Source organism: Lutra lutra, chromosome 17 (assembly GCF_902655055.1).
Source record: "Lutra lutra chromosome 17, mLutLut1.2, whole genome shotgun sequence".
Classification (NCBI taxonomy): domain Eukaryota; kingdom Metazoa; phylum Chordata; class Mammalia; order Carnivora; family Mustelidae; genus Lutra; species Lutra lutra.
In genome coordinates, this window is record NC_062294.1 from 59780046 (window position 1) to 59806351 (window position 26306).

Consider the following 26306-nt stretch of genomic DNA (forward strand, 5'->3'; position numbering starts at 1 on the left):
CAGCCCTGAGGAGCGACCTCATCAACTGCGGCCTCGTCCTGGGAGTGGCCTCGTCCAGAGTGGCCTCATCTACAGAAAGGCTTTATCCAGAGCAGCCACGTTGGGAGCGGACTTGCCGAGGTCTTCGTCGTCACCTTTTCGTAAGAGACAGCCCTGACGGTCAGTTTGATTTTTGATGCTTGGCGTGAAATAAAGCTTTGTTTGATTTTTGCTTTAATCAGTCTCGTTCTTTGATCACGGACCCTAACAGTTGTTCAAGGGTCAACTGTATTCTAGGCATTTTCCATGTTTCTACACAATGTTCATAATTACAGTTTATAATGAATTCCTGAAACAAATTAGAAGCAGCCCAATTTTCTAGCATTGGGGGAACAAGGAAGCAACTAATGGCACTCTGGCTCTTTGGGACAGTACATCAGTCATTCAGCCAAATATCCTCAACCTGTTTTGACTTCTGAGCAATAGCCCTTCCCACACTGGGTAATCATATTAGTTAGTATTACTAAAGAGACTTTTGATCTCACTAATTAAAAAATTTTTCCTAGGTATCAAATGCCATGTAGGTTCAACCCTTCTCTGGGAATGCACCAAAAACCCACAAAATTTAAATGTATGTGTACAGTTTTTATATATTAAAATGAAATATGGGGACGCCTGGGTGGCTCAGTTGGTTGAGCGGCTGCCTTCAGCTCAGGTCATGATCCCAGCGTCCTGGGATCGAGTCCCATGTCGGGCTCCCTGCTCAGAAGGGAGCCTGCTTCTCCCTCTGCCTCTGCCTGCCACTCTGTCTGCCTGTGCTCACTCTCTCTGACAAATAAATAAATAAAATCTTTAAAAAAAAATGAAATATGTATTTTTTTCTCCCTCGTATGAGTTTTTTAGTGCCCAATAAAATCAGAACCTTGATTAAAAGCCTGCCTACATTGATGACATTTATATGGTTTCTCTCCAGTGTGCATTCTCTTATGTTGAGTGAAGGATAAATGAAAACTGAAAGTTTTCCCACATCCGTTACATTTATATGACTTCTCACCAGTATGGATTCTCTTGTAAACTGTAAGATGAGAGCTGTGACCAAAGGCTTTTCCGCATTCATCACATTCGTACAGTTTCTCTCCAGTGTGTGTCCTTTCATGTTGTGTATCGAAGGAGCAGTCGCTAAGGGCTTTTCCCACATTTGTTACATTTATAGGGTTTTTCTCCAGTATGTGTTCTCTTATGCACACTGACATTAGACCGTCCACTGAAGGATTTTCCACAGTCATCATATTTATACGGTTTCTCTCCAGTATGAATTTTCCGGTGTACATTAAGGTGAGAATTTTGGCTAAAAGACTTTCCACATTTATTACACTCATAAGGTTTCTCACCAGTGTGAGTTCTCCGGTGTAAAATGAGGTGTAGGCTCTGCCAGAAAGACTTCCCACATTCATTACATTCATAGGCTTTCTCTCTACCATGATTTCTCAGATGGTAAGAAAGAGATGAAAGTTTCTTAAAGGCTTTCCCACATTCATTACATTCATAGGTTTCTCCTTAGTAGGAGTTCTCATGACTTGAGAAAGGGGTGAGCTATAGATTAAAAAAAATCGCCACTTTCTTTACATCCATAGAATTTCTCTCCTATGTTAATTATCTCATGTGTAGAGAGGAATAAGCTCTGGCTGGTATCTTTACCATGTTCATTCAACTTCGACAGGTTTCCCAAAGGTTTTCCACATGGACTGCCTTTACAAGGTTTCTTCCCCACCAAGATTTCCTGATGATTTTTTAAAATAAAATTATGCTGTACGCTTTGAGTTGAGTCAATTTGATAGAAATACTCTTTAACAAGAAATCTCCGTGAAGAAAAAGTCTGAATTGAAGCTGCATTTTCCCACAATTGCAGCATTTCCCCAGTCCCCAACCCGGGTCTCACTACTTGCCCTTGTTTATGTCCCGTCAGCCCGGAAATGGCACTGTGTGTCTTCTGCTTCTCCGACTCGTCCCCAGGTTCCCAGCCATCTGCTGTGGTAGAACACCAGCAACCATCCACTACAGGCCTCATCAGGTTCATGCTGCTGGGTAACTCCTTCCCGGCAAAGGCCTCTGTTGGTGGCAACTCTTGGCTTCTAGGTCTCTTCCTTTCTAGAAGGAAATTAAAAATAATTTGGGTGCTTAGAAGAAAACTCCTAGAGTGAGAATGTTGAGATAAAAGCCACAAGATGTGCACAGGGGGAGTAGATGTTTTACAGTACCAACAAAAAAAAAGGTGGAACTCTGAGAAGAAAAGCCACACGGAAGGTACACACAGAACACAAAGAACCCACAGGAAGACTGACCAACCTAACAGTCAGCACAAAAGGCAGAGGGGATACCGTTACGAGACAGGTCACAGAATAGGCAGACACCCCCAGACATGAGATGCTCAGGACCACCGCCCTTCGCTTATGCTTGGACATCCCAGAATCTGACCCATTTCTCCACCTAACGTCTTTTCTGCCTGTAGTCGATAACAAATAAATCTTCCCAGCAAACCAGTTTCATGATGGTAAGAACATGTCTTTAGATCCAGTCTTCCAAAGCACCCAGAAGCAGGGTCAGACTACCTTAGTTCTCCTCAGTCCTTCTCCTTCTGGGTTTTAGTTCTCTCTTAACACGACCATTTCCACCACTAGCACAGAGTCCCTCTGCCTGAGGACCTTTCTTGGGTCTCCAAAGTCATCAGTGTCAGCAACCCGCCCCTTTCATCATTCAGCTCTCAAGTCCCAGGTAACCTCCTCTGAGAGACCCTGCCCAACCTCCCGGCCTGCCTGGGTTCCTCGTCACTTTCCACCACATTGTCCTGTTTTACTTCCCGCATACACTGCTCAGCATTAGTCAACATCCCTTTGTTCTTTTCGTTCTTTATTGTCTGCCCCCCCCCCCCCAGACACCATATACTAGCGGCTTTTGGCTCCACGGTGGGGGGAACCTTGTCCATCCTGTTCCCACTGTGTCTCCAGTACCCAAATAACACAGGGAACGAGAGGGTTCCACAGGCATATGGATAAACACAGAGTGGTCTGCACACTAGGCAGAGGCAACTCACCTAGAGCACCAGGGACGCTTGGGACATGTCTGCGAGGTGGCCTGACAGGGCACCTCCTTGTGCTCAGCAGCCTGACTCCCAGTGGCGGGGAGGCCTTGTGTTTCTGACGTGGGAGGAGGCTGTGGAGCTGAATGCAAGGAGGGCTTTGCAAGGTCACGCAGAGCAAAGAGGGGGCTGGAAACCTGCAGAGGGTTTCTCCTGGAGTCCTTAACTGGACTCCAACTGCAAGTGCACAGAAGGCAAAGAACAGCTGCTACAGGGCTGAGCAGAGGTTTCAGAAGTTACCAAGTGTTGGGGGACACTGGCTCTGACCCAGTGAGCACCCGAGGCATTCTGGTGAAACTGTAGAAAGTTGTACCTTAGAAGGAAACAGCCTCAAGGATAAGAACTACATTCAAGAACTAAAGCAAAACCAAATTTATGTTACTTTAATAAATCCTAAACCTGAGCCTCATCAGGATTAGGATGATTTCAGTAATTTAACTGCCTCCAGAAAAAAAGAACAACGGTGACGCGGCCGGCGCGACAAATCTACCAGGGTCGAGAGGGTAAGAGGATGCTGAAAAGAAATTAAGAGACAAAGAGATGGGGGCAGGAGGAGCACCAAGGAGGATGTCCAATAGTGCTGATTTTATTCAAGGCTGTGAGGCATTATATAACTAACAGAAACAATCATAAGAAAAGTATCTATTTTTAGCTGATTACTAAAGAGTTTGCAACATGCACAGAAAATCCTTCAAGCTTTCCCATTATCTATTTCCTAAACATCAATAGCAGATCTTCTAGCGCCAGATGTACTGACTTCAAGGCCACTCAAGACATAGTTTGTGTAAGCACAGCACAGTCTTACAGTGGTGTAGTCTATAGCCCATGCAAGGACAGCAAGGACCAGCCAAGAATTTCTGACCCCAGCCAAATCGTCTCTATCTGACTAGCAAACGTGTGGGAAGTCATGTAGGCGAGCACACAACACATAGCACAAACCCTTTCTCAGTGCTACTCGACTTTATCGACCTAAGCCTTTTGTTCGGCTATTCAGCCTTTAAAGGAGGCACAAGTCAGGGCCTGGTTTGGTTCTCGTCTCAAGCCTTACCGTGGCCTCCCACACAATGGACAATTCTGGTAGAAGACAAGACTCCATCATCTCTCCAATGCATCGTGTGCAGCATTCAGTATACAGAAATTGACTAGACATGTAAAGAATCAGGAAAATGTGACTCATCACCAAGAAAAAAAAAGTCAATAGAGACAGATATACCAAACATTAGAAGTAGCAGGAAAAAAATGAAAAATAACTCTTATAGCTCTTTCTCTTCAACTTGGTGGCTGAGCAGCAAACACAGAGATGATCCTCATGAAGACCCTGACAAGCAAGAACGTTACCCTCATGGGAGCCCAGTGACACCATTGAGAATGTCAAAGCCAAGACAATGAGGGTTCCCACTTGAAGCCACTTGAAGATCAATGTCTGTGCTGGGGGAGGACGGCTGCACTCTCTCAGACTACAATATCCAGAAGAGCCCCTGCATTTGGTGCTTGGCCTGGAGGTACGTCCCCTAGCCTTCCTTCTGCCAGTTCGCCCGGAAATTCAACTGCAACGAGCGTTGTGCTCCCAGACGTGTGGCCGCACCAACCATCCACACCCCGAGAAGAATGTCAATAAAGCCCCTCCATCAGCTCTTCCTTTCCCCACAGGGTGGCCTCCTGCCCGAGCCCCATGGCCCTGGGGCCTCAATAAAGTTTCACTTACACTGACTGGGGAAAAAACCCAACCTATTATAAACATAACAGAATTTCATGGGAAATTTTCAAATGAAAATTCCATTCTGGAATTAAATAAAAATGTAGTATCTGAAGTAAACCTGAGAAGACTTCATAGCAGACTAGATACAACAGAAGAAAGAATCTGTGAATTCAAAGGCAGGTAAGTGGAAATTTTATGATGACACAAAAGGAGAGAAAATAATATAAAAACAGAACACTTGACAAAAGGATTAATGTGTAGTTAGAGTTACAAGAGAGACTGAAGCAGCAGAGGAAACATTTGAAAAGATAAGAACAGAGAGTTGATCTAGACTGATCAAAGGTACCATCCTAGGTGTTTAGTGTTCAAGGGCAATAACCTGCAGAGGAAATCGTATGATTCTGACATTTGATATCAAACCTTTCAGCACTTCATTACATACCTCAATGTTACAAATGAAGCTAGTAAAACCATTCTAAATGACAGTCTCCGGGGGAAGACAGACACGAGACTAAAATTCCCACTTCTAAAATGCAACTTTTTACTGGGTACATAGTAAAGACTCACCCAAAAAAAGGTGAAAGTTCACAGGCAGTGTGGGCTTAAAGCACCGTACCCAGAAATGTAGAACTAAACCATCAGTTCTTTCTGATTTCATTCATCTGTTCCCTGTAAACCCTCTCCTCTCTCTGAAGAACAGTTGGTAAACTGTGCCTACCTTTCCAGAGAACTGAGACAGACACAAGGGGGAGCCTCATCCAGGCCAAAATGACAGAATTCCAAAAGCCAAGACTTTAAAGGGATGACAGGTCTCTATGAAACACCACATCCAACAGTAACAGAATACATACATACCCACCTACCCACCCAAATAGACCATATGCTGTATCGTAAAAACATTTCTCAATAAATTTAAAAGGACTGAATTCATACAGAATATGTTCTTCAACCACAATGAAAATAATCTAGCCATCAATAACAGTAATCCCCTCACACTTGGAAATTGAACAATGTACTTCACGAATCAAAGAAGAAATCACTTTTGTATGTTGTATTTTCATTACCATTTAGTTCAAGACATTTGGAAAACAAAAAACAATGAATTGAACAATAATGAAAATACAACATGTGGGGTGCCTGGGTGGCTCAGTGGGTTAAAGCCTCTGCCTTCGGCTCAGGTCATGATCTCAGGGTCCTGGGATCGAGCCCCACATCGGGCTCTCTGCTCAGCAGGGAGCCTGCTTCCTCCTCTCTCTCTGCCCGCCTCTCTGCCTACTTGTCATTTCTGTCTGTCAAATAAATAAAATCTTAAAAAAAAAAAGAAAGAAAGAAAGAAAATACAACATGTGAAAACGTGCAGGATGCAGTTGAAATTAAGATTTAAAGGAACATGTATAACTATAAATGCAAACATTAGAAAGAGAATGCATTAAAATTAATGAACTAAGCTTCTGCCCCAAAAAAGCCAGAAAAAAGGAAACCAAATTAAACCAAAACAACGAAAGGGAATAATAGAAAGCAGAAATCAATGGAACGGAGAAAAAAAAATTCAACCATGTCTACAGATGCATATACAGCATTTGATAACACCCATTCATGATTAAAAAAAAAAAAAAGTCCTCAGGAAACCAGGAATAGTACTTTCTCAATTTGATAAAGGGTTTCAGATAATATTTAATGGTAAAATATTTAATGCTATTCCGTAACATCAGGAGCAAGGCAAGGATGTTCATTCTTACCACTTTTATTTAACATTGTACTTGATATCTATGGTGACAGGTATCAGAAGAATGGTTGCCACACTGGGGGAGTCCTAAGTGGAAAAGGACATTAGGAAATGTATGGGAATGGAAATATGCTATGTGTGGACTGGAGTATAGGTCACACAAATATACATTTGCAAAACTTTATTGGACGTAGTCTTAGGAACAGCATATCTCACTATATGTTAATTACACATCAATTTTTTTTAAAAAGTACTATAGAGGTCTTGGCTGGTATAATAATACGGTAAACGAAAAAGTGTAAAGTCTCAAAAGGAAGAAGCAAAGCAATCCTTATTTGAAAACAACATGACTGGGTAAAAATCTAAAGACATTGAAAATAAATTACTAGAACAATTAAGTGATTTTAGCAAGTTCACACAGGATAGAATGTCAGTTAAGAAGAAATTATATTTATATACACTAGCAACAAATAATAAGAAAATGAAATTACAAATAATATTTACAATAGCACAAAAAATGCCAAATTTCTAGGAATAAAATTAGTAAAAGATGTGCATGACCCACATGCTTAAAAACTGAAAAATAGGGGCGCCTGGGTGGCTCAGTGGGTTAAAGCCTCTGCCTTCGGCTCGGGTCATGGTCCCAGGGTCCTGGGATCGAGCCCCACGTCGGGCTCTCTGCTCGGCAGGGAGCCTGCTTCCTCCTCTCTCTGACTGTCTCTCTGCCTGCTTGTAATCTCTGTCTGTCAAATAAGTAAATAAAATCTTAAAAAAAAAAAAAAACTGAAAAATATTGCTGCAAGAATTACCTAAATATACCATAAACAAAATTAGAAGGCTAGACATGTTAAGATATAAAGTCTTGGGACGCCTGGGTGGCTCAGTTGGTTAAGCAGCTGCCTTCGGCTCAGGTCATGATCCCAGCGTCCTGGGATCGAGTCCCACATCGGGCTCCTTGCTTGGCGGGGAGCCTGCTTCTCCCTCTGCCTCTGCCTACCACTCTGTCTGCCTGTGCTCACGCTCTCGCTCTCTCTCTCTCGAACAAATAAATAAAATCTTAAAAAAAAAAAAAAGATATAAAGTCTTCCTAAACTGATTCTTTTTTTTTTAAGGTTTTATTTCTTTTTTTTTTTTTTAAGATTTTTATTTATTTGACAGATCACAAGTAGGCACAGAGGCAGGCAGAGAGAGAGAGGAGGAGGAGGCAGGCTCCCTGCTGAGCAGAGAGCCCGATGTGAGGCTCGATCCCAGGACCCTGGGATCATGACCTGAGCCGAAGGCAGAGGCTTTAACCACTGAGCCACCCAGGCGCCCCAAGATTTTATTTCTTTGACAGAGAAGGGGAGAGATAGAGCGAGCACACAAGCAGGGGCAATGGGGGAGGGAGAAGCAGGCTCCCTGCTAAGCAGGGAGCCCAGTGTGGGGCTTGATGGGATCATGACCTGAGCCAAAGGCCGAAGGCAAACGCTTAACTGACTGAGCCACCCAGGCGCCCCCCAAACTGATTCTAAGGCACTACCAATCAAAACTGTTAATCTATCACCCAACAAGTCCACTCCTAGACATTTACTCAAGAGAATAAAAACACAAGTCCACTGGAAACATTGCACAAGAATGTTAGCACCATTATTCATAACAGCCCAAAACTAGAGACAATCCAAATATTCATTATCAAGTGAATGGATAAATTGTAAGTGATTAAGAAATAAAATGTCCCTAAATACTAAAAAGTAAAAAGTAAAGAAATAAAAATGCATGTAAAATCACAGATGAATCTCAAAAATCTTAGGGTAATAAGCCATACGCAAAAGAAATAATATATAATTCGCTTTATATGAAGTTCTAGAAAAGGTAAAAATAACCTATGGTGGAAAAAAAAATCTCAATAGTGGTTGCCTTTCGGAAATGGAAAGAGGTAACAAAGGAACTTCGTGAAGTAATGAAAATATCGAGCCCCATTTAGATGAGAATTACATATGTGCATACATTTATCAAAATGTTTCAATTGTACATGTAAACTTTGTGCATTTTGGAAGTACCGTGGGCAAAAAAATAAAAAAGCCCATTGTCTTCAAAGTAACAAAAATAAGAAGGCGGTTGACTTCTCAACAGAAACCATGGAGTCCAGAAGACAACTGCATGGTGTCTTCAAAGTGCTGAGAAAAGAAAAAAAAAAACCAAAAACCAAAAAACCTGACAACCTAAAATTCTGTTTACAGTATCTTTCCAAAATTAAGATGAAATTAAGGCATTTTCAGGCAAACACAAAATAAAGGCGTTCTGTCACTCTGAAAGAAATGATAAAGGGAACTCGAAGCAAAAGGAAAATGATCCCAGATGGAATTATGGAAATGAAAAGGTAATGAAAAGCAGTAGAGAAGGAAGATATGAAGGTACATATAAACAAACACTGACTGTAAAGATCCTTTCCCATCTCACCTAGGCAGGAATCCTGGGAGAGCTCTCTGTCCATCATGCATTGCTCTATTCCAAATTCTAGGTGGGCAACAGTATCTGGCTTGAGGTTCCAAGGTCCTGGGCAAATGAATGATCAAGCTGTGAGGTTCTGGTTCTTTTCATATACATTTTGGGACAACGTTTTGTTTTATTTGTTTTTAAGTAAGCTCAATGTCCAACATGGGGCATGAACTCACAACCCCAAGATCAAGAGTCACATGCTCTACAAAATGAACCAGGCAGCCGCTTCAGGCTGAGGTTTGATGAGGACAAATCCCCCAGTGACTCCACACTCCCAGCTAAATCAAACCCACTCTGCCAAGACCCCACGCAAATAGAAGTGGACATGGGGAACAGCCTCACCCACAGTGACCAGGTGTCTTAAGGTCCCCAGCATCACGTTATGGTACAGGGTCAGCTGGGCAGGGCACATCAGGCCTCATTCCTCCTGGGAGAAGTCGACCGTCACATCATGGAAAGTAACCTGCCCTTGAAATGTCACCCACATGCCTGCTGAGCCAGAACCTTACCCCTGCAAAGCTCCCAGAAAAGCAGGGACGGCTACGTGTGAATGCGAATGCACCAGGGAGATGTTCTAAAAGCTGTCTGGCTCCTGAGGGATACACCTGAGCCTTCGCGGGGGGCATCAGGGCTCCGCATCAGCCATTTCAGAGGTGAGCTGCCATTACACTAAAATGTAATTTTACACTAATTTACATTACACTAAAATGTAACCCCTACACAGCTCCCCCATTTCTTGATCAACTTGGGATCTTCCACAAAACCAAAAGAACGCTTCCCTTGACAACCCCCCTTTTTTATACCACCAGGTGCATGAAAACGATAACGTTAATATTTGCCGACAATAACGTTAACCTTTGCCAGGGATCCTCATCCCACGCCGGGCGCGGTACTTCAGCAAGCACTTCATCTAACGGAAATTTTCTTTTTCTTTTTCTTTTTTTTTTTTTAAGATTTTATTTATTTATTTGACAGAGAGAGATCACAAGTAGACAGAGAGGCAGGCAGAGAGAGAGAGAGAAGCAGGCTCCCTGCCGAGCAGAGAGCCCGATGCGGGACTCGATCCCAGGACCCTGAGATCGTGACCTGAGCCGAAGGCAGCGGCTTAACCCACTGAGCCACCCAGGCGCCCCTAACGGAAATTTTCTTACGCCTCACAACGGTCTCGGGAAGCAGTTCCCACTTCTTGGGGGGGTTGTTTTTTCAAAAGAGGAGGCTGAACTCAGTTAACAGCGCGGGAATTACGGTTATGGCGGCTTCACAAACACGAACTGAGCGACGCTTCGTCTTTCCGACCGTCATTCCAGACGATGGGAAGACAGAACTGCTCGTCCCTTACGTGCGCGGTAGCTGAAGCCACCGGGAACCCGGGTGTGCAACTTTCTCGCCGGTAAGTTTCGTCTCGACCTCTACTGGTTACGGGACATCGCGCTACATGCAAGGGCTGCAGGATTACGAGGTCTTCTGCCGCGCCCGGCCACAGCGACGGGCTAGGGCACCGACTCCCATCCGAGACTCAGGAGCAGGGTGCACACCCGACCCGGGAAGGGAGGGCGCGCGGCCACTCACCCGAGGGCGGGCTGCCAGAGGCCCCGCGGCCGTCGCCTCTTCCGACTCCGAGGTCCTCCAGGCGCCACCTGCAGCCCCACCTGCTCCCTCCATCGCCCACCGGCTCGCGGCTCCGGACAGACCGCCCAGGACTGCCCCACACCACGGAACAGACCCCAGCCCCGCCGCCAGCGTAGCCTCTCCACTCGACCGCGGCACCCGGGGCAAAGCGTAACTACCAGGACCAGAAAACCCCGCGCTGCGGCCCCTGACCAATGGGAGAGAGCGGCCGGGGACTCCGGAGAGACGGACCCCGCCGCATAGGCATCCCGGGAGCCCTCGTCCTAGTCCAGCAGTCGACACACCTGAGCTCCCAGAGGGTCAGACTACGTTTCCCAGAAGGCGCGGCGATAGGCGTGTCCGCCCAATGGACAAGCTCGACCGGGCCGGGCTGGGGAAAAGGGGACCTTCCGACCCATTTTAAGCTCCCCGGCCGGGCGTAGGCGGCAATGAGACGGATTTCTCTCACTATAATTCCCCGAAACTACGTTGGTCAGGTTATCGAACTCCAGAAGCACGCAATCGGTGGCTACGGAGAGTCCGAGAAGCCTGAGGAGAGGGATTCCAGAAGTTACAGGAGATTGTAGTCACACCAACTTTGTCCACCAGGTGGCGGGCGTGGACCTCGGGCCTCGTACTACCTTTCCCAGAGGCTCCGCGGGGCGGGTCCTCCTCCCGAGGAAAGAACGTAGTGGGCGGTGCTGGAAAAATAGGTGTCTCCCAGCAGCGTGGCCTCCTGGGAGTTGCAGTCCACTGTCTGCATTCCTCCGGGTCCCGTGCTCAGGCTCGGACTACCGCTCCCAGAAGGCTTCGTGGCAGCGCGGGGTTGGGAGCGTCTGGGGGCTGCCAGCCCTCAGCTCTAGCTGTCGAAAGACGCTGTCTTCACAAGTACACCTTCCTGAGGACGAAGTCAGAGTAAGTGTCTTGATGACAAGGGCGCGCGTTCAAGTGTTCTGTGCCTGCCCGGTGTTTCCGTTCATCGGGTGGGTGACGGAGGCAGGCTTCCCTCACGCACCGTCGGGTACGTCTTCCATGAAACAGGCGCTCGGGCTCGGCTAAATCACGAGGCTGTCGTAACCGAGGTTTCCCCCGCGTTTCTGCCTCCTTGACGCGAAGGGGAGGTGAAGGGATCCTGGGGCGGTTTCGTTGCGCGTTCGGAGCGCCGGAACGCGGAGAAGCGCGCCTGCGCGGAGCGAACCTGGGTTTGGGAAGGGAGGTGCAGGCGAGCCTTGGGCCGCTTCTCGCGGACGCCGCGCGCTCGGCCCTCCCGGCCGGCCTGTGTGCGGGCGAGGTGGGCATATGGCCCACGCCGGGCGGAGCCCTGACCCCCTGGCGTATGATGTCTTCCACGCACTTTTCGCCTCCCAGCCTTTTCTGCACAGGGCGGACCCCCCAGTCCATGTCCTCTGTGCTCTTCTTGGTGGCTCTTTAAGGGATTTTCAGACCCCTTTTCCTTAAAGATGTATTTATTTGCTTCAGGGAGAGAAGAGCGAACGAGGGGAGGGGCACATGGGGAGGGGCGAAAGAATCCCAAGTATCTCGCACGGAGCGGGAGCCTGAGGGGGGGCGGGTATGTCACAAACCCCTGAGATCAGGACCTGGGCTGAAACCGAGAGCCACCCTTAACCAAACGCACCAGCCAGGAACCCCCAAACCCAGGGCTACTCCCTAACCCGTTCCCGGCCACTGCCATTTTGTGTCATTGGAAAGCAAGCCCCCGTGTTTTGGGTGTCCTGTTTTAACTACAGTACATAATGTAACGATAAGAGACATTTTCCAACATAACTAAAATTCCATTATAAAATTTTTAGAAAAAATAACTTGTACTACTGAATATTCAGTATTCGAACTTAAAATTATCTCCATGGTTTTAAGTAGTTTGAGGGATGAGTGGAGCCTGAAGGGCTCATTCGGTTAATGCACCAACTGGCTCTTGATTTTGGGTCAGATCATGATCTCAGGGTCAGAGACTGACTTCCAGGCTCGGAGGGGAGTCTGCTTGAGTTTCTCTCTTTCCCTCTCCCTCTGCCGCTCCCTCTGCTCTCTCTCTCTCTCTTTCTCTCAAATAAATAGGTAAAATCTTAAAAAATTTATTTGAGAGATCGATAGCGACAGAGCAAGCGTGGGGAGGAGAGAGAGAAACAGGCCCTGGATGAGCGGGGACCCCAGTGCAGGGCTCGATTCCAGGACCCTGTGATCATAACGTGAGCTGGAGGCAGATGCTGAGCCACCCAGGTGCCCCAATAAATAAATCTTTTTGAAAAGCAAAAATAAAAAATAGTTTAATTTTTTAAAAATTTATTTATTTGACAGAGAGAGATCGTAAGTAGGCAGAGAGGCAGGCAGAGAGAGAGAGGGAAGCAGGCTCCCAGTTTGATTTTTTCTTAAAGCAGGGTGTAACAAAGGGCTATGCTTTGTAACATATTAATTCCCTTGTTTTTTGGTAACAGCTTTATCTAAGTATCATTCACCTACCATGAAATTCACCCTTTTACAGTGTAGAATTCAGTGACTTTTAGCACATTCACATATTTGTGCAGCCATCACGAAAATCAATGTTAGAATATTTCTTCCCCCTCAAAAAGCACTGTACTTCTTATAAGGCCTTCACCTACCAGTCTGTCCTCCCCCAGCCTTAGGCAACCATGAACTGACTGCTGTCTCTATGCATTTACCCGTTTGGGACATTTCATATAAATGAAGGCATACAGTATATGGTCTTTTGTGACAGGCTTCTTGCACTCACACAGCATAATATTTTAAGTTTCATCCATGCCGTAGTTTCAGTTCTGTTTTGCCAAATCACACTCCATTGCACAGATATGGCATATTCCATCCACTCACCAGTTGAAGGACACTTGAGCTGTTTCCACTTGCTGCTTGCTCGTAACGTTTGTGCACAAGTTTTTGCGTGGACATATATGTTCATTGCCCTTGTGTATCTATCAAAGAGTGGAATTACCAGGTCATATGGTCATTCTGTGTTTAAGAAGGGCCATCAGAAAAAAACAAAGCCCTTCAGACACCCTCGTTTTAGCCTGCAAGACCTTAAGCAGAGGACCCAGCTTAGGCTCAGGTCATGATCTCCGGGTGCCTGGATGGAGCCCCGCGTCAGGGAAGGAGCCTGCTTCTCCCTCTCCCTTTGCCCCTCCCCCTGCTCATGGTTGTGTTCTCTCTCTCTCTCTCCTAAATAAATAAATAAATAAATAAAATCTTTAAAAACATAAATAAATTTTTAAAAAGTAAAAAAGAAAGGAAAAGACCCACAAAAGTCACAGTGCAGCTCTCATGCCAGGAACTGGTGCCCTGCACTCCCTTCCTCAGCCTCCTCATTCCCCCCAGCAGAGTTGAAACCCCCCTGGGCCTCCAGAGGGCTGCCTCTCCCGGCTGGAGATCCTGGACTCTGCTTCTCCCACCTGCCTCTGCCCTAGCCACAGGGCTGCTCTCGCCCATCCCCTCTGAAGAGCCCCACCTCCGTCCAGCCTTCCAGCTTGGCAGAGTGAGCAGCAGCTCCCAGCCTTTCCCTGAATCGTCCACAATAGACTTTGTCACCTAGCGATGCCCCCAGTACTCTCTTCCTAGAAGGGGTGCTCCTGGCCCCTCAGGCTCCCGTTTCTGGAGCAGAATCCCACTAGCCAGCCACCCTGCTGCTCCCCCCGCCCCTGGCTCCTGCAGGGCCACATGTACCCTAAGGTGGCCGCCCAGACCGCTCAATGAACAGATGAACCCGGTACAGATGGGGTGCAGAGGAGCAGAGAACTTGGGACCCTGGAGCCCGGCTGCTGTGCTGTGGGAGGAGGACCCTGCAGGGCCTGCCAGGCTCTGCCCCAGACCACCAGGCCAGAAAGCCCTGCGGGATCTGGGAGCTGCCCGGAGACACTGGGCAGGGCCCAGGCCAGCATGGGGCTGACTTGGACCCGCTCTGGAGCCCATCAGGCCCTCTGAGCCCTGCAGATTCCAGGAGACACCAGGCTGGCTAGGACCTGTGGGGGGGGGCATTCGGGTCCTTACCCAGACCAGCCCCGAGCCTCTAGACCCAGCCAGTGCTGAAGGTTCCAGGAGATGCCGGAGGACCAGGGTGGGTGTGGTGCTGGGTTTGTGGGGCCTGACCCAGACTGACCTCTGTCCATAACTCCAGCAAGCCCTGCAGGGTCTGGGAGTCGCCAGGGGTGGCCAATGATGTGGGAAACAAAGGCAGAAGAAAAATTATTAAATTTCCTTGTATTCTATAGCCCATGGACAAGTCCTTGAAACAGGCAGAGTGACATTCCTCTAGGGACTCAACTTAATTTTGCTGAGGGCCAAAGGCAATCTTAGCCTGACCCCCAGGACCCTGTAAGTCTACTTTAACATATAAAAATACCTTCGGAAACTTCCTTTATCTTTACCCTCCAAGCTACGTGATGGCAATCACCCCCCAAGCGTATGGCCCACCGATACACATCTGGAGGGTCTCACGACTCAGGTTTTATGAGACTGTAATAAATGATCCTTCCCAACAACAGCTAGCCCCCTCAAAGTCCTGAAGAGCTTGCTTCCAAAATTCCTTAGAGACTGACACTTTACTTAATCCCCTCCCAACTTGAAAGTATATAATCAGCCACTCTTCACGACCCCAGTGCAGCTCTTTTTGCCCATGGGTTCCGTCCCCGTGCTTTAATAAAACCCTTTTTGCACCAAAGACATCTCAAGAATTCCTTCTTGGCCGCCGGCTTCAAACCCTAACGTCTTTCCTACATCAGCCACGGCCTGGGGAGTGCATGCAGGTGTGTGAGGCTGACCCTGACCTGCCCCAATTTGTTCGACCCAGCAAGCCTTTTGGGGTCCCAGAGTAAGCTGCTCCAGAGGGCTACTAAGTTAGTGGGTGTTTGGCCTCTGTCTCCAAGAGGATGGCTTTCATCTTCTCTCTAGTGTCTGCTGAGACGAGCAGAGGGCTCAGCACAGATGTGGCCTGGCTTAACCCCAGGTGGTCAGAGGGACACTTGGCTCCCCAAGGTCCTCCTCTTGGGCCAAGATGTTCACTCAGGGCCACCCAAAGTGGACCGCCAGCTAGGCCGCAGGAACACATGAGGCCACCGGGCAGGGGCTAAAGGAAGGACAGAAACTGGGTTGTGTGGCCGAGGCTGGCAGGGAGGCATTGAGTAACTGACCTGGGCAGGGAGGGAAGGAGTGAGAACGAGGGAAGCGTGGAGTGGGGGCTCAGGCACAGGCTGCTTCTTGGGTTCACACCAGCCAGCACAGAGCTCGGGGACTGAGCCACCTAAGTTCCACCATATTCCATGGACACCCTCAGTCCTGGGCCGGCGACAGGGTGGTGGTCACCCTACACAGCAGAGTGTCCTGGGTTCGCCTGGACAGGGAAGATGGCCTTTGAGACGTCTGTTTGCCGTGTTCTCAGGTTGCTGGCTTCCAGGATAAAGCAACTCTTCCTTTCCCAGCATCGCACATCTTGAGTACTGATGTCTGAGCGGCGCGCGGTGGGACCTGAGTTGGAACCAGCAGTCTGGTAACAATCTGTCAAGAAGCGTCAGAGTGCAGAGCCCAAGGCACCTTCTGCCTTAACAGGCAACCTGGCAGAGGCACAGGTTCTGGTTGGGGAGGCTACTGCGAACACCCCCAGGGTCATGAAGATTCTGGGTCCGCACTTTGCATGGCGAGGTCCTTCTCACTGGGGCCACCGTGGATCACTGAAAACCTGTGATGCTTGAGCCAGCCTTACTCTCCAGGAAAAAAAGCCCATGCCATGTGTTCCTTCCACCTCTGTGTGAGAGTTAGCTCTGTAACCCTTTTAAATGTTGCTGAGAGCTATGGAGGTCCCCATCCAGGAGGCCCAGGGTCCCCAACCCTCCAGCCTATGTGCACTTCATAGGCCACTTAAGCTCAGACCCACACTTTTCTTGGCTCCTGGAATGAAACCCAGGGAGCACCTGAACTTCATTTTCATTCCTCTGTGTCTCTCTTTCTGCTCCCTTCCTTCTGGGTTTTATGTTTCCGGTTCTGGGCCAGCCTGGCCCTGACAGATCATTCCTCACTGGCAGTGGCGATGCTCTAGAACTTGCTTGTGTGCCGTGAGCGAGAGGTGCCTGTCAGAGCTGGGCTGCGCCGTCCTTGTCTGTGCTCTTCCTGCACCCGTGGCTGGGGCACAGCAGGCAGCCGCTCGCTCCCGGGGGTCCACGATGGAAGAAAGCCTTTCCCGCTCCTTGTCTACTCACACGACATTCTCCTTTCTGCCAGAGGTAGTAACAAAATAGGTGAGGGGGCGCCTGGGTGGCTCAGTCGGTGAAGCGTCTGCCTAGGGCTCGGGTCATGGTCCCGGGGTCTTGGGATCAAGCCCCACGTTGGGCTCCCTGCTCAGCGGGGAGCCTGCTTCTCCCTCTGCCTGCAGCTCCCCTGCTTGTGCACACTGTCTCTCTCTGACAAATAAGTAAAATCTTAAAAAACAAAAAACAGGTGATAACTACGGCATACTGTGTTAATATAAAGATGCTCTGGTCTCGGGGGCTCGGCTGATATGCCGCCTTCTCCACCAACTCCTAAAGGCAAGGGCGGACAGTGACCTGGAAAACCCACCAGGAATTCGGTTTCCCCCTGGGTCCTCCATACAACCCTTACTTGCCCTTGAGCTGGTCTCCTCCACAAGAGACTTCCATTTGTAGAGTAAAGTCAATGAAACAAGTCACCACAAAACTAGTCTAAAAACCAAAAGGTGCAGGGAAGAACAAAGCAGAGGAGACTTGAGAGAGCTCGGCGGGGTGGGGCCGCTTCAGCTCAGGGGGTGGGGGAAGCCGCTCTGAGGAGCTGACGTCAGAGCCCAGGCCCCATCCGCCATCTGGGGGTAGGATGTTCTAGACCAGGCAAAGTCTCACCCATGTTGGAATTCAGGCTCCATAAACTACAGTCTGAAGGTAAAACACTGCCTAGTTTGATAAATAAGGTTTTCTTGGAGGGATGCCTGGGCTTGCTGGCTAAGTCAGTAGAGCATGCAGCTCACAATGTCAGGGTCATGACTTCAGTCCCACCTAAAGGGAAAAAAAAAGCACCAAGTTTTAGTGGAACACAGCCAACCCTGTCTTTCTGAGTATTGTTTATGACTGCTTTCCGACTGCAACAGCACAGCCGAGTCTCTGTGACAGACACCATATGGCCAACAAAACCAAAAATATTCACTATTTGGCCCTTTGCAAAAAAAGCCTTCTGGCCTCTGCTGTAGACGACGTTTTTCTCGCTGGTACAGAATATCCCACAGCGCGAACAGAGCACAGCGCAGCCCTCCTCCGCTGGTGCGTGTTCGGCTTTTCCGACAGTGACGCCAGAGCGTTCCTAGGTGGGGACGCTTGGTCCCGGGGCGTGCAGATGGTCGACTGAGCTAAAAGATGCCGAATGTGTTCCAAAACTTAAATATCCTCAAATATTTCCCACAAAAAATTTTAAAACTCTGTATCTGGTTTCAAGTCCCAGAGGCACCTGTTCGTGTGATATGGCCGCACCAGATCTTCCTACAACCCAGATACTTCTGCTTCCTTTTACTGATATGTTTTTGATGTATAATTCACACAGCATAAAACACAACCATTTAAAGTGTATAGTTCAGTGCTTTTTAGTATATTCACGGTGTTTTGCAGCTGTCACCGCTAATTCCAAAACATTTTCATCACCCTAAAAAGGAACCCGATGCCTACTGCTGTGCTCTCCATTCTGCCTCCTTCCGGCCCCTGGCAGGGCAGTAAGGCTTCTGGCTAACTTACTTTTTTTTTTGCCCTCTAACTTACTTTTTTTTTTTTTTTTTTGGAAGATTTTATTTATTTAACAAAGAGAGAGATCACAAGCAGGCAGGGAGGCAGGCAGAGAGAGGAGGAAGCAGGCTCTCCGCAGAGCAGAGAGCCCGATGGGGGGCTCGATCCCAGGACGCTGGGATCATGACCTGAGCTGAAGGCAGAGGCCTTAACCCACTGAGCCACCCAGGCACCCCCCCAACTTACTTTTTTTTTTTTTTTTTTAAGATTTTATTTATTTATTTGACAGAGAGAGATCACAAGTAGACGGAGAGGCAGGCAGAGAGAGAGAGAGAGGGAAGCAGGCTTCTTGCTGAGCAGAGAGCCCGATGTGGGACTCGATCCCAGGACCCTGAGATCATGACCTGAGCCGAAGGCAGCGGCTTAACCCACTGAGCCACCCAGGCGCCCCCAACTTACTTTTTAAATTGAGATTTACCTGTGTCATTGGGAACAAAAGTTTCTGCTGCTTACAAAATGTTTGGAAAACTGTGCCTGGCACCAGACTGCCTCCCAGTGGATCTAGCATTCAAACTGCCTGATGATGAGATGTCTTTCCCTCTGGCTCTCAAAACAAACTAAGTGAATGTTCTCTACTTCTGAGGTGCGTTGCAGTGTTATGAATGCATAAGTCAGGCCAAAAGGTCAGGCCAATTTCTGCTACCAAGAAAATGAGCCAGGGAACTCAATGTCACTGGAGCATAGTAAGTCCTCGGCACTTGGATTGTCCCATCTGTGACTTCTGCACGTAGCAGTGCCTGCTTGAATACAACACTCCAGGGACCAGCAGCCAGCAAGAGATGAGACAGAGGCACGGCACCGACCACCCAGCTAAGTGGCCCCTCTTGCCCCTCCCGAGATTGTATATGTCCACACCTAGTTTTATTTTCTCTAAGGTACTTACACTTCCAGCAAGCATCTGCTTTACTTGTTTCCTGGGGTGTAAACTGCGGGCCCTTCAAGGCCAAAGCCCCATCAGTCCTGCTCACTGATATGCTCACCCCCCACCCCCGAACAGCACCAAGCAGGCACTGCTGTCTGGCAGATAAATGGCAGTCAGTCCGAGGCTCCCAGAGGTGGGGCTCCCATCTCCTTTGTTAGGTTCCCCAACCCCACTTGCATCCTCCTGCTACCGCATCTCAGCACTGGGCAGCTACTGCCACCCTGAGCCCAGTCCCAGAGCTGTGAAACCCCTTTGAATCATTACTTTACCCCCAGTCTGAGTTTAAAATAAACAATAAATCTTTAGTATAAGTATGTTCCAAACATACTACTGGAATGTATTTAGAGTAAAATATAGTATTAGTATTTAGAAGAATATTTGGTATTAGAACTTGGTTTAAATATGTACCAAAGACAAATAGGGGCACCTGGGTGGCTCAGTGGGTTAAAGCCTCTGCCTTTGGCTGAGGTCAAGATCTCGGGGTATTGGGAACGAGCCCTGCATTGGGCTCTCTGCTCAGCGGGGAGCCTGCTTCCCCCTCTATATCTCTGCCTGTCCCTCTGCCTACTTGTGATATCTGTGTGTCAAATAAATAAATCTTAAAAAAAAAAGTCCCAAATATAATACTGGGACAAATAATAAGATACACTCTTCATAATTACCATAGTATTTGCTATTATTATTTATTAAAGATTTTATTTATTTATTTGACAGAGAGAGACACAGGGAGAGAGGGAACACAAGCAGGGGGAGTGGCAGAGGGAGAAGCAGGCTTCCTGCTGAGCAGGGAGCTGGATGTGGGGCTCCATCCCAGGACCCTGGGATCATGACCTGAGCCGAAAGCAGATGCTCAATGACTGAACTACCCAGGCGCCCTTACTATTATTATTTAGTATAAGTATATCCCAAATATACTATTGGGACAAATTTATAATAAAAAAAAAAAATCACTCCTCTGAAATTCAAATTTAGCTAGGATTTGTCCTGTATTTTTATTTGCTAAATTCGGCAACCCTATTCTGACACTTAAATATATCAAAAAATACTTATACTCAATTTATTTATTGTAAAAAGATTTTAAATATAATAAATATGGGACACACTCATACTAAAAAAGTATTTATTGTTTACTTGGAATTTAAATTCAGGGGGGCATCCTGCATTTTTATGTACTAAATCTGGTAACCCTACTGTGGGACATGGCTACACTGAAAATTACATACTCTACTATACATGTATTTTCTAGGTTTTAAAAATACACTGAAACAGTAATACTAAAAAACAACGTTGTTATCTGACATTTAAGTCTAACTGTGCCTCTTGTATTATTTATTTGCGAAATCTAGTAATCCTATTCTGGCACATATTCTACTAAAACAGACGTGTATTTTAAAAATATGTTAACGTGGGGCGCTGAGTGGCTCAGTGGGTTAAAGCCTCTGCCTTCAGCTCAGGTCATGATCCCAGGACCGTGGGATCTAGCCCCGCATCGGGCTTTCTGCTCAGCAGGGGCCTGCTTCCTCCTCTCTCTCTGCCTGCCTCTGCCTACTTGTGATCTCTGTCAAATAAATAACAAAATCTTTAAAAATAAATAAATTTTAAAAATAAAAATATGTTAGCATGCTCAATGTGAGACGCTCCTACAGTGAAGCGAACAAACGAAACGCCACGTTGTTTAATTGGCATTTCTGGCTTGCGGGCGGGCCTGGACACCGCAAAGAGAGCCTGACCGCGGCCCTCACGCAGCCCCGCCCATCCTCCTACCCACCCGTCTCCTGCAACCTCACTGCGACGCGGCTTGCCCCGTTGCCATGGCGACCGAACCTGTCCAGGGTAACTCTGGGGCGCTGCGGGGGTGAAGAACTCCGAACGGCTTCCGATTGGTCCGCGCAGCCCCGCGCGTTACCACCCTGTCCTCCGCCAGGGAGACCCGCGGCGCGCGGCGCTCGGGGACGACTCTGCGCGCCTCTCCGGACCAATGGCGGCCTCCCGCGGCGCGCGGGGTTCTGGGAGTTGTAGTCCGCGCGTCGGCCGCTGGGCTGGCTCTCAAGCCGAGGCGCCGCCATGACGGAGCGGCACTGGCCGGAGCGGAGTCCGCGCGCGGTGAGTCCGCCGCGGCCCGTCCGGCCGTCGTCCCTCGTCCGTCAGTGCGCCCGCCGGGCTGCTCGGCCGCGGGAAGGGGCCGCGGGGCGGGCCGAGGGCGCCGGAGTCGGCGGGCGCTGGCTGGGATTGCTTTAGAGGAAGCGCGGGTGGAGACGAATCCGGGCTCGGGCTGGAGGCGCACGCAGCCCGAGGCCAGCGGCGGGGCCGAGCCTGGTCGGGGAAGCCGTCGCGGGGCCGCGAGGTCCCTGGGGATGAGGGAGGCGGGCGAGCCTCGCACGCTAGGCGGGGGGGCCGAGGTGGAGGTGGGCAGGGGGCCGCGGCGCGCCGTTCCGCCCAGCCCCGGTCCCGGTGGCATCTCCCCTCCCCATTAGCCGGGGCAGACAGTCCCTCCACCCTCGTTTGTCCACTCCAGACCCCTCTCGGCCCAGCCCAAGCTCCCCCTCCCCCCACCAGCCAGCAGCCCAGAACCTGACACAGTGTCCGCGTCAGATCTCGGTGCCCACCGCAGGTAAGCCCGGCCTGTCCACGTGGCTTTGAGCCCTGCAGGTGACAATCAGAGACCCCCTAGCATCAATCCTCATCACCCCCAGAGCGGATCTCCAAGACCCCAAGACCACGCCGCTCCCCATGTAGACCTCAAGCCCATCCTCATCAGCCTAAGATTCCTACATCTTCCAGGCCCCCTCCTCAGCCTGGGTTCCCCAATATGGTCCAGACCCCCACATGAGGACATCATCCCCCCTCCAACATGGGCCCCAGACACCCGCCCATAGGCCTAACGCGCTTTCCGCTAGGAGCCCCACTTGACCCCTCTAGAGCCTCCATCAACTCAGCTTCTCCCCACATAGACTTCATCCCGGGACCCTGGAGGGTGCTGAGGAGCTGCGATTCTCCACCCTGGAATCTGCCTGGGGCACACTTCCTGGCTCACCGGAGAAAAGGGTAAGGTCTGAGATCCCAGAGCAGAAGGAAGGACTGCTTGAACCTGTGAGGCTGCGAAACGGGCCCTCCCTTTTTTTTCCTTTCAAAAATACACATATGAAACTACAGCATAAGAGTGTTTTTGCCTGTGGTCTCAGCAGGGGTGACGGAGCTTGTAAACGCCCAGTCGGGCTGCTGGTGGAAGAAGCGGCGGGAAGATCGCTGCAGGGCACGGCCCTCGTGAGTCGCCCTCCGTGCGTGTGTACACCTCTCGTTCCTGATTGTAAAACCCACACACGTGCACATGAAAGTTCTCCAGAGGATCAAGAAGGAAAAAGTCACGTGGACTACTCCTCCACTTTTCACTTGTCATAAGCATTTCCCATGTCATTAAAAATCCTTCCTAAATGTTTTTGTTCCTTTTTTTTTTTCTTTCTTCATGATGAAGGTCAAACATGATCAAAATACCATTTGGGGGAGATTAAGAGAAGTATGAAGAACGTAGCATTTGGCTGGGCGCCTTTGGGGCTCTCCCGGCGTCCCTTTTTGGGACCCTCATATATCATTTGCATCCCACTTTACCCTGTACCTCATACCATCTGTATGTCACGTCTGCCTGCCTTGAGCATGTTATGTTACCGTGCATTTTGCAGTCATAAGTTCTCCACCATGTGATGGGAGGGTAGTTGATCTCGCCAGGCTTGACTGTTGGGCACTTCTGTTGTGATTCTTGGTGCCTAAATCTTTGTCCCAATTTCAGATAAATTCCACAGCACGCGAACTTCCAGAATGGTCTTGATATACAAGCTGCCATGTGGTGCTTTCCAGAAAGGTCGTGCCAGTTTGTACTTTGACTATTGGATCAGCACAGAGTACAAGTGTTTAAAAAAAAGAAAAAATCTCATTTTTATTTTTACAACTTTAACGTTCTCTTCAGTTGGATGTTCGCTATAGGAAGCTTGGAAAATGCACAAAATGCTATTTTTTCACTGCCCTTCCCACTTTCCCTCTGTTTTTAGTCTCTTTCCCCCCTTGTCCTCACCGCCTCCTCCCTCAGTATTAAGTTAGTGGAAAAGACAAGAAAGACAGCATAGGCAGGCAGGAAGCTTCTGTTGTGCTATTATGTAGCATATTTGGCTGTTTCCATTTAAAGGGAATTGAAAGTCCAGTTCCTTATTTCTAGTGCTTAGGAGCCACATATTAGCTGGCAGCTGTGCCAGGCGGGATGGCACAGAAGAAGAGCATTTCCAACCCCATAGGGAGTTGTGTTGGGCAGTTCCGGCTACTCCACCAGGGCAGGAATCCTGTTCCCCTCGAAGCTTAGCAAACCGTGTGAATGATGAAATGAGTGAAGGAGGCAGACGTATGCTAAGTAAGGAAATGGGGTATGTTCATGACGAGGTAAGAGTCATGAAGACAGCACACTAAAGACCAGGAGACGAGGATGATGGCCTGTGCCAAACCATGGTGACATGCTGCTGTGGTGACAGCTGGGCTGGGATCAACATCAGAGAGGAGTGTGGGTAGGAACAGCGCATACAAAGATCCTGGGGTGACCAGTGCCTTGTCTTCAACCCAATGTAACCCATGAGTGTCGTGGAAGGAGATTAGGTCAGAATGAGATGGGGAGGGCTCGGATCAGTTCCTTGGGAACTAGAGGTCTGGCAAGGAGAGAGAGAGTGAGGGGAGTGCTGAGCAAGGTGGTGGCCACCATGTGATGTGGCCGCTTTGCGCCTGCCCCTCTCTGCAGGCCCCTGACTGCTGACTGCATCCATCTGCTGCCACCTGGGTTTGTCTGGAGCTGCTGGGACGGTCCTGGGATCCAGCCTGCTTGCCCTCAGAGGCCGGAGAGATGCTCCCGTTGCCCAAAGCCCTCGCCTCCCCCAGGAATACCCAGATCCCAGCCCCGGGGCAGCAGGATGGGGCTCCTGAGCCACCCAACCCTGGGGATACTGAGGCCTGCCGCCTGCGTTTCCGACAGTTCCAGTACCGTGTGGCAGGCGGGCCACACCATGCACTGGGCCATCTCTGGATGCTGTTGCGCCAGTGGCTGCGGCCCGAGGCACACTCGAAGGAGCAGATCATGGAGCTGCTGGTGCTGGAGCAGTTCCTGGGAGCGCTGCCCAGCAAGATGAGGACCTGGGTGCAGTCGCAGGGCCCCCGCACCTGCAAGGAGGCCGCTACCCTGGTGGAGGACCTCATAGAGATGTCGCAACAGGAAGGTGAGGGGACGGGCCTCACCCTGAAGAGCAAGTGGTTGCCGGGGGGAGCAGGTGTTGGGTTTGGGTTCTGGCCAATGGCTCCGTGGCTCAGTGCCCAAGGATCATACTACTTTTTCCTTTGGGACTCAGAGTGCCGCGTCCACCCAGCACTACTCCCACCACCCCCCCACCCGCTCCTGTCCCGTTCCCTCTCCCCACCAGCAGCACCCCAGGCCATTCCAGCAAGCCCCTGCCTGCACATGTCCTGCCCATGCGCATTGTCATATCACACACCTGTGTTTTTCTTTGTTTTACATAAATGTCATTGTGCTGCACGCCTCTGTCCGCCTCACTTTTCTCACTCAGTTGGTAGTCGAGGATTTCTCCATCCTACCATGTGTCCATCTGGCCTGTGGCTTTGCACTTGTTTGCCTCTCCCTCAGAAGGACCCCGGGTCTTGGCCCACACGAGGTACTGTGGACCATGCCCCCCCACCAGGTCCTGTCCAGTCCTCCCCTGCATCCAGTCCATGGGACACAGACCTGTCCTGGAGGCCCACGGGCTGGTTGTGGAGACTGCCGCCTCGGTCCACAGTTGTCACAGAACGGGTGTAGGAGAGAGCACAGCAGAGGGGTCTCAAATAGCTGGAAGGTCTGCAGGTGAATTGACACCTCCTCTCTCCCTGGCCCCCTGCCCGCTGCAGGGGCTTTGTCCGCATGCTTTCTTGCCCCTGTGACCCTGTGGGGATTTGCCATCCTCCCAGGCCCCAGTCCCATGGACTGGGGCTCCCTCTTTCCCAGTAATGTCAACAGAAGTGTAGACCGCATCACATCTGGAGGAAGTCAACCCTCAGGGCCTAGCATGGGGACTGTGATGAGGGTGTCTTCAGGCCTAAGGTTCAGAAAAGCCTTGAAATCTACAGAAAACAGGGTTCCCAGGCCTCCACACTGCCCGCAGGGAGCAGGCTGACTCATTCAGGAAAGTTTCGCATGTCGTGTTTTGCAGAGGCCGGAGCATAGTCCCGGTTGGAAGGCACCGAATGGTGTCATGGAGTCTCGTTCCCAGGTTCCTGTGAAATAATGAAGATGGGCAAGGCAGATAAAGTGGCCCTTGGAACTCACTGTTCCAAGAACGAAGGAGCCAGAAAGCTTTTGTGTCTGGTCCTTGGTGGACCCATGCAACCCCCAGGGCCTCAAGCCTGGAAGGCCCAGGCTGGTGTTAATGCTTTGCTGTCGCCATCTTTAGGTTCCCTATCATTTTCAGCAAGGGAGTCTTGTACATGTTTTGCATCGGGCCAGGCTGGGGTCCTACGGACAGGGAGGTAGTTGGAGTAGCAGGTGGCCGGGCCTGAGGGATATCTGCGTGCTGCTGCCTCAACACTGGGCTTCATTCCTTGGGAAAGGAAGCTCCCGGCAGGTGAGGAATGGGAAGGGGCAGGACGAGATGTGCACTGAGGGAAGGGAGCCTGGGAGCTCGCTGGTACAGGGCTGCGTGTGGGGCGCTGAAGCGCAGATGGGATCCAGCAGGAGCCCAGCTCTCCTCTTTGCTGCGGCCGGCCCTCTCCAGTCACCGTGGTGGAAGCGCAGGATGAAGACAGACCCAGTATTTCCACTTGAAGTCTCTAATGGCGGGTGTCCGGAAAATAACTGAACAGAACAAACCTCTCCCCATCTTAGTCCATGGCGTATCCTCCAGCCCGCCCAGCAGTGAACCTGGATGTGGAGGAGTGTCGTGCCCATT

The 26306-nt window shown here is 49.6% G+C and overlaps 1 protein-coding gene and 1 long non-coding RNA gene across 14 annotated transcripts in view; one reads left to right on the forward strand and one right to left on the reverse strand.

Moving 5' to 3' along the window:
* Positions 1 to 849: 849 nt before the first annotated feature.
* On the reverse strand, positions 850 to 10851 carry LOC125089038 (uncharacterized). Its single transcript, XR_007123831.1, has 3 exons — positions 10588 to 10851; positions 8980 to 9075; positions 850 to 2127 (listed from the first exon to the last, which is right to left on the reverse strand). It is a non-coding gene; the product is annotated as an uncharacterized LOC125089038 (long non-coding RNA).
* A 556-nt stretch (positions 10852 to 11407) lies between these two features.
* Positions 11408 to 26306, forward strand: part of ZSCAN1 (zinc finger and SCAN domain containing 1) — a 28733-nt gene continuing 13834 nt past the window's right edge. The window contains exons 1-4 of one of the 13 annotated variants that reach the window (XM_047710798.1): positions 21122 to 21444; positions 21857 to 21952; positions 22239 to 22386; positions 22527 to 24587. In XM_047710798.1, coding sequence (XP_047566754.1) covers positions 24218 to 24587 — 370 coding nt within the window. In that variant the 5' untranslated portion in view covers positions 21122 to 21444; positions 21857 to 21952; positions 22239 to 22386; positions 22527 to 24217. The other 12 variants (XM_047710795.1, XM_047710804.1, XM_047710797.1 and 9 more) reach the window with 12 other exon arrangements.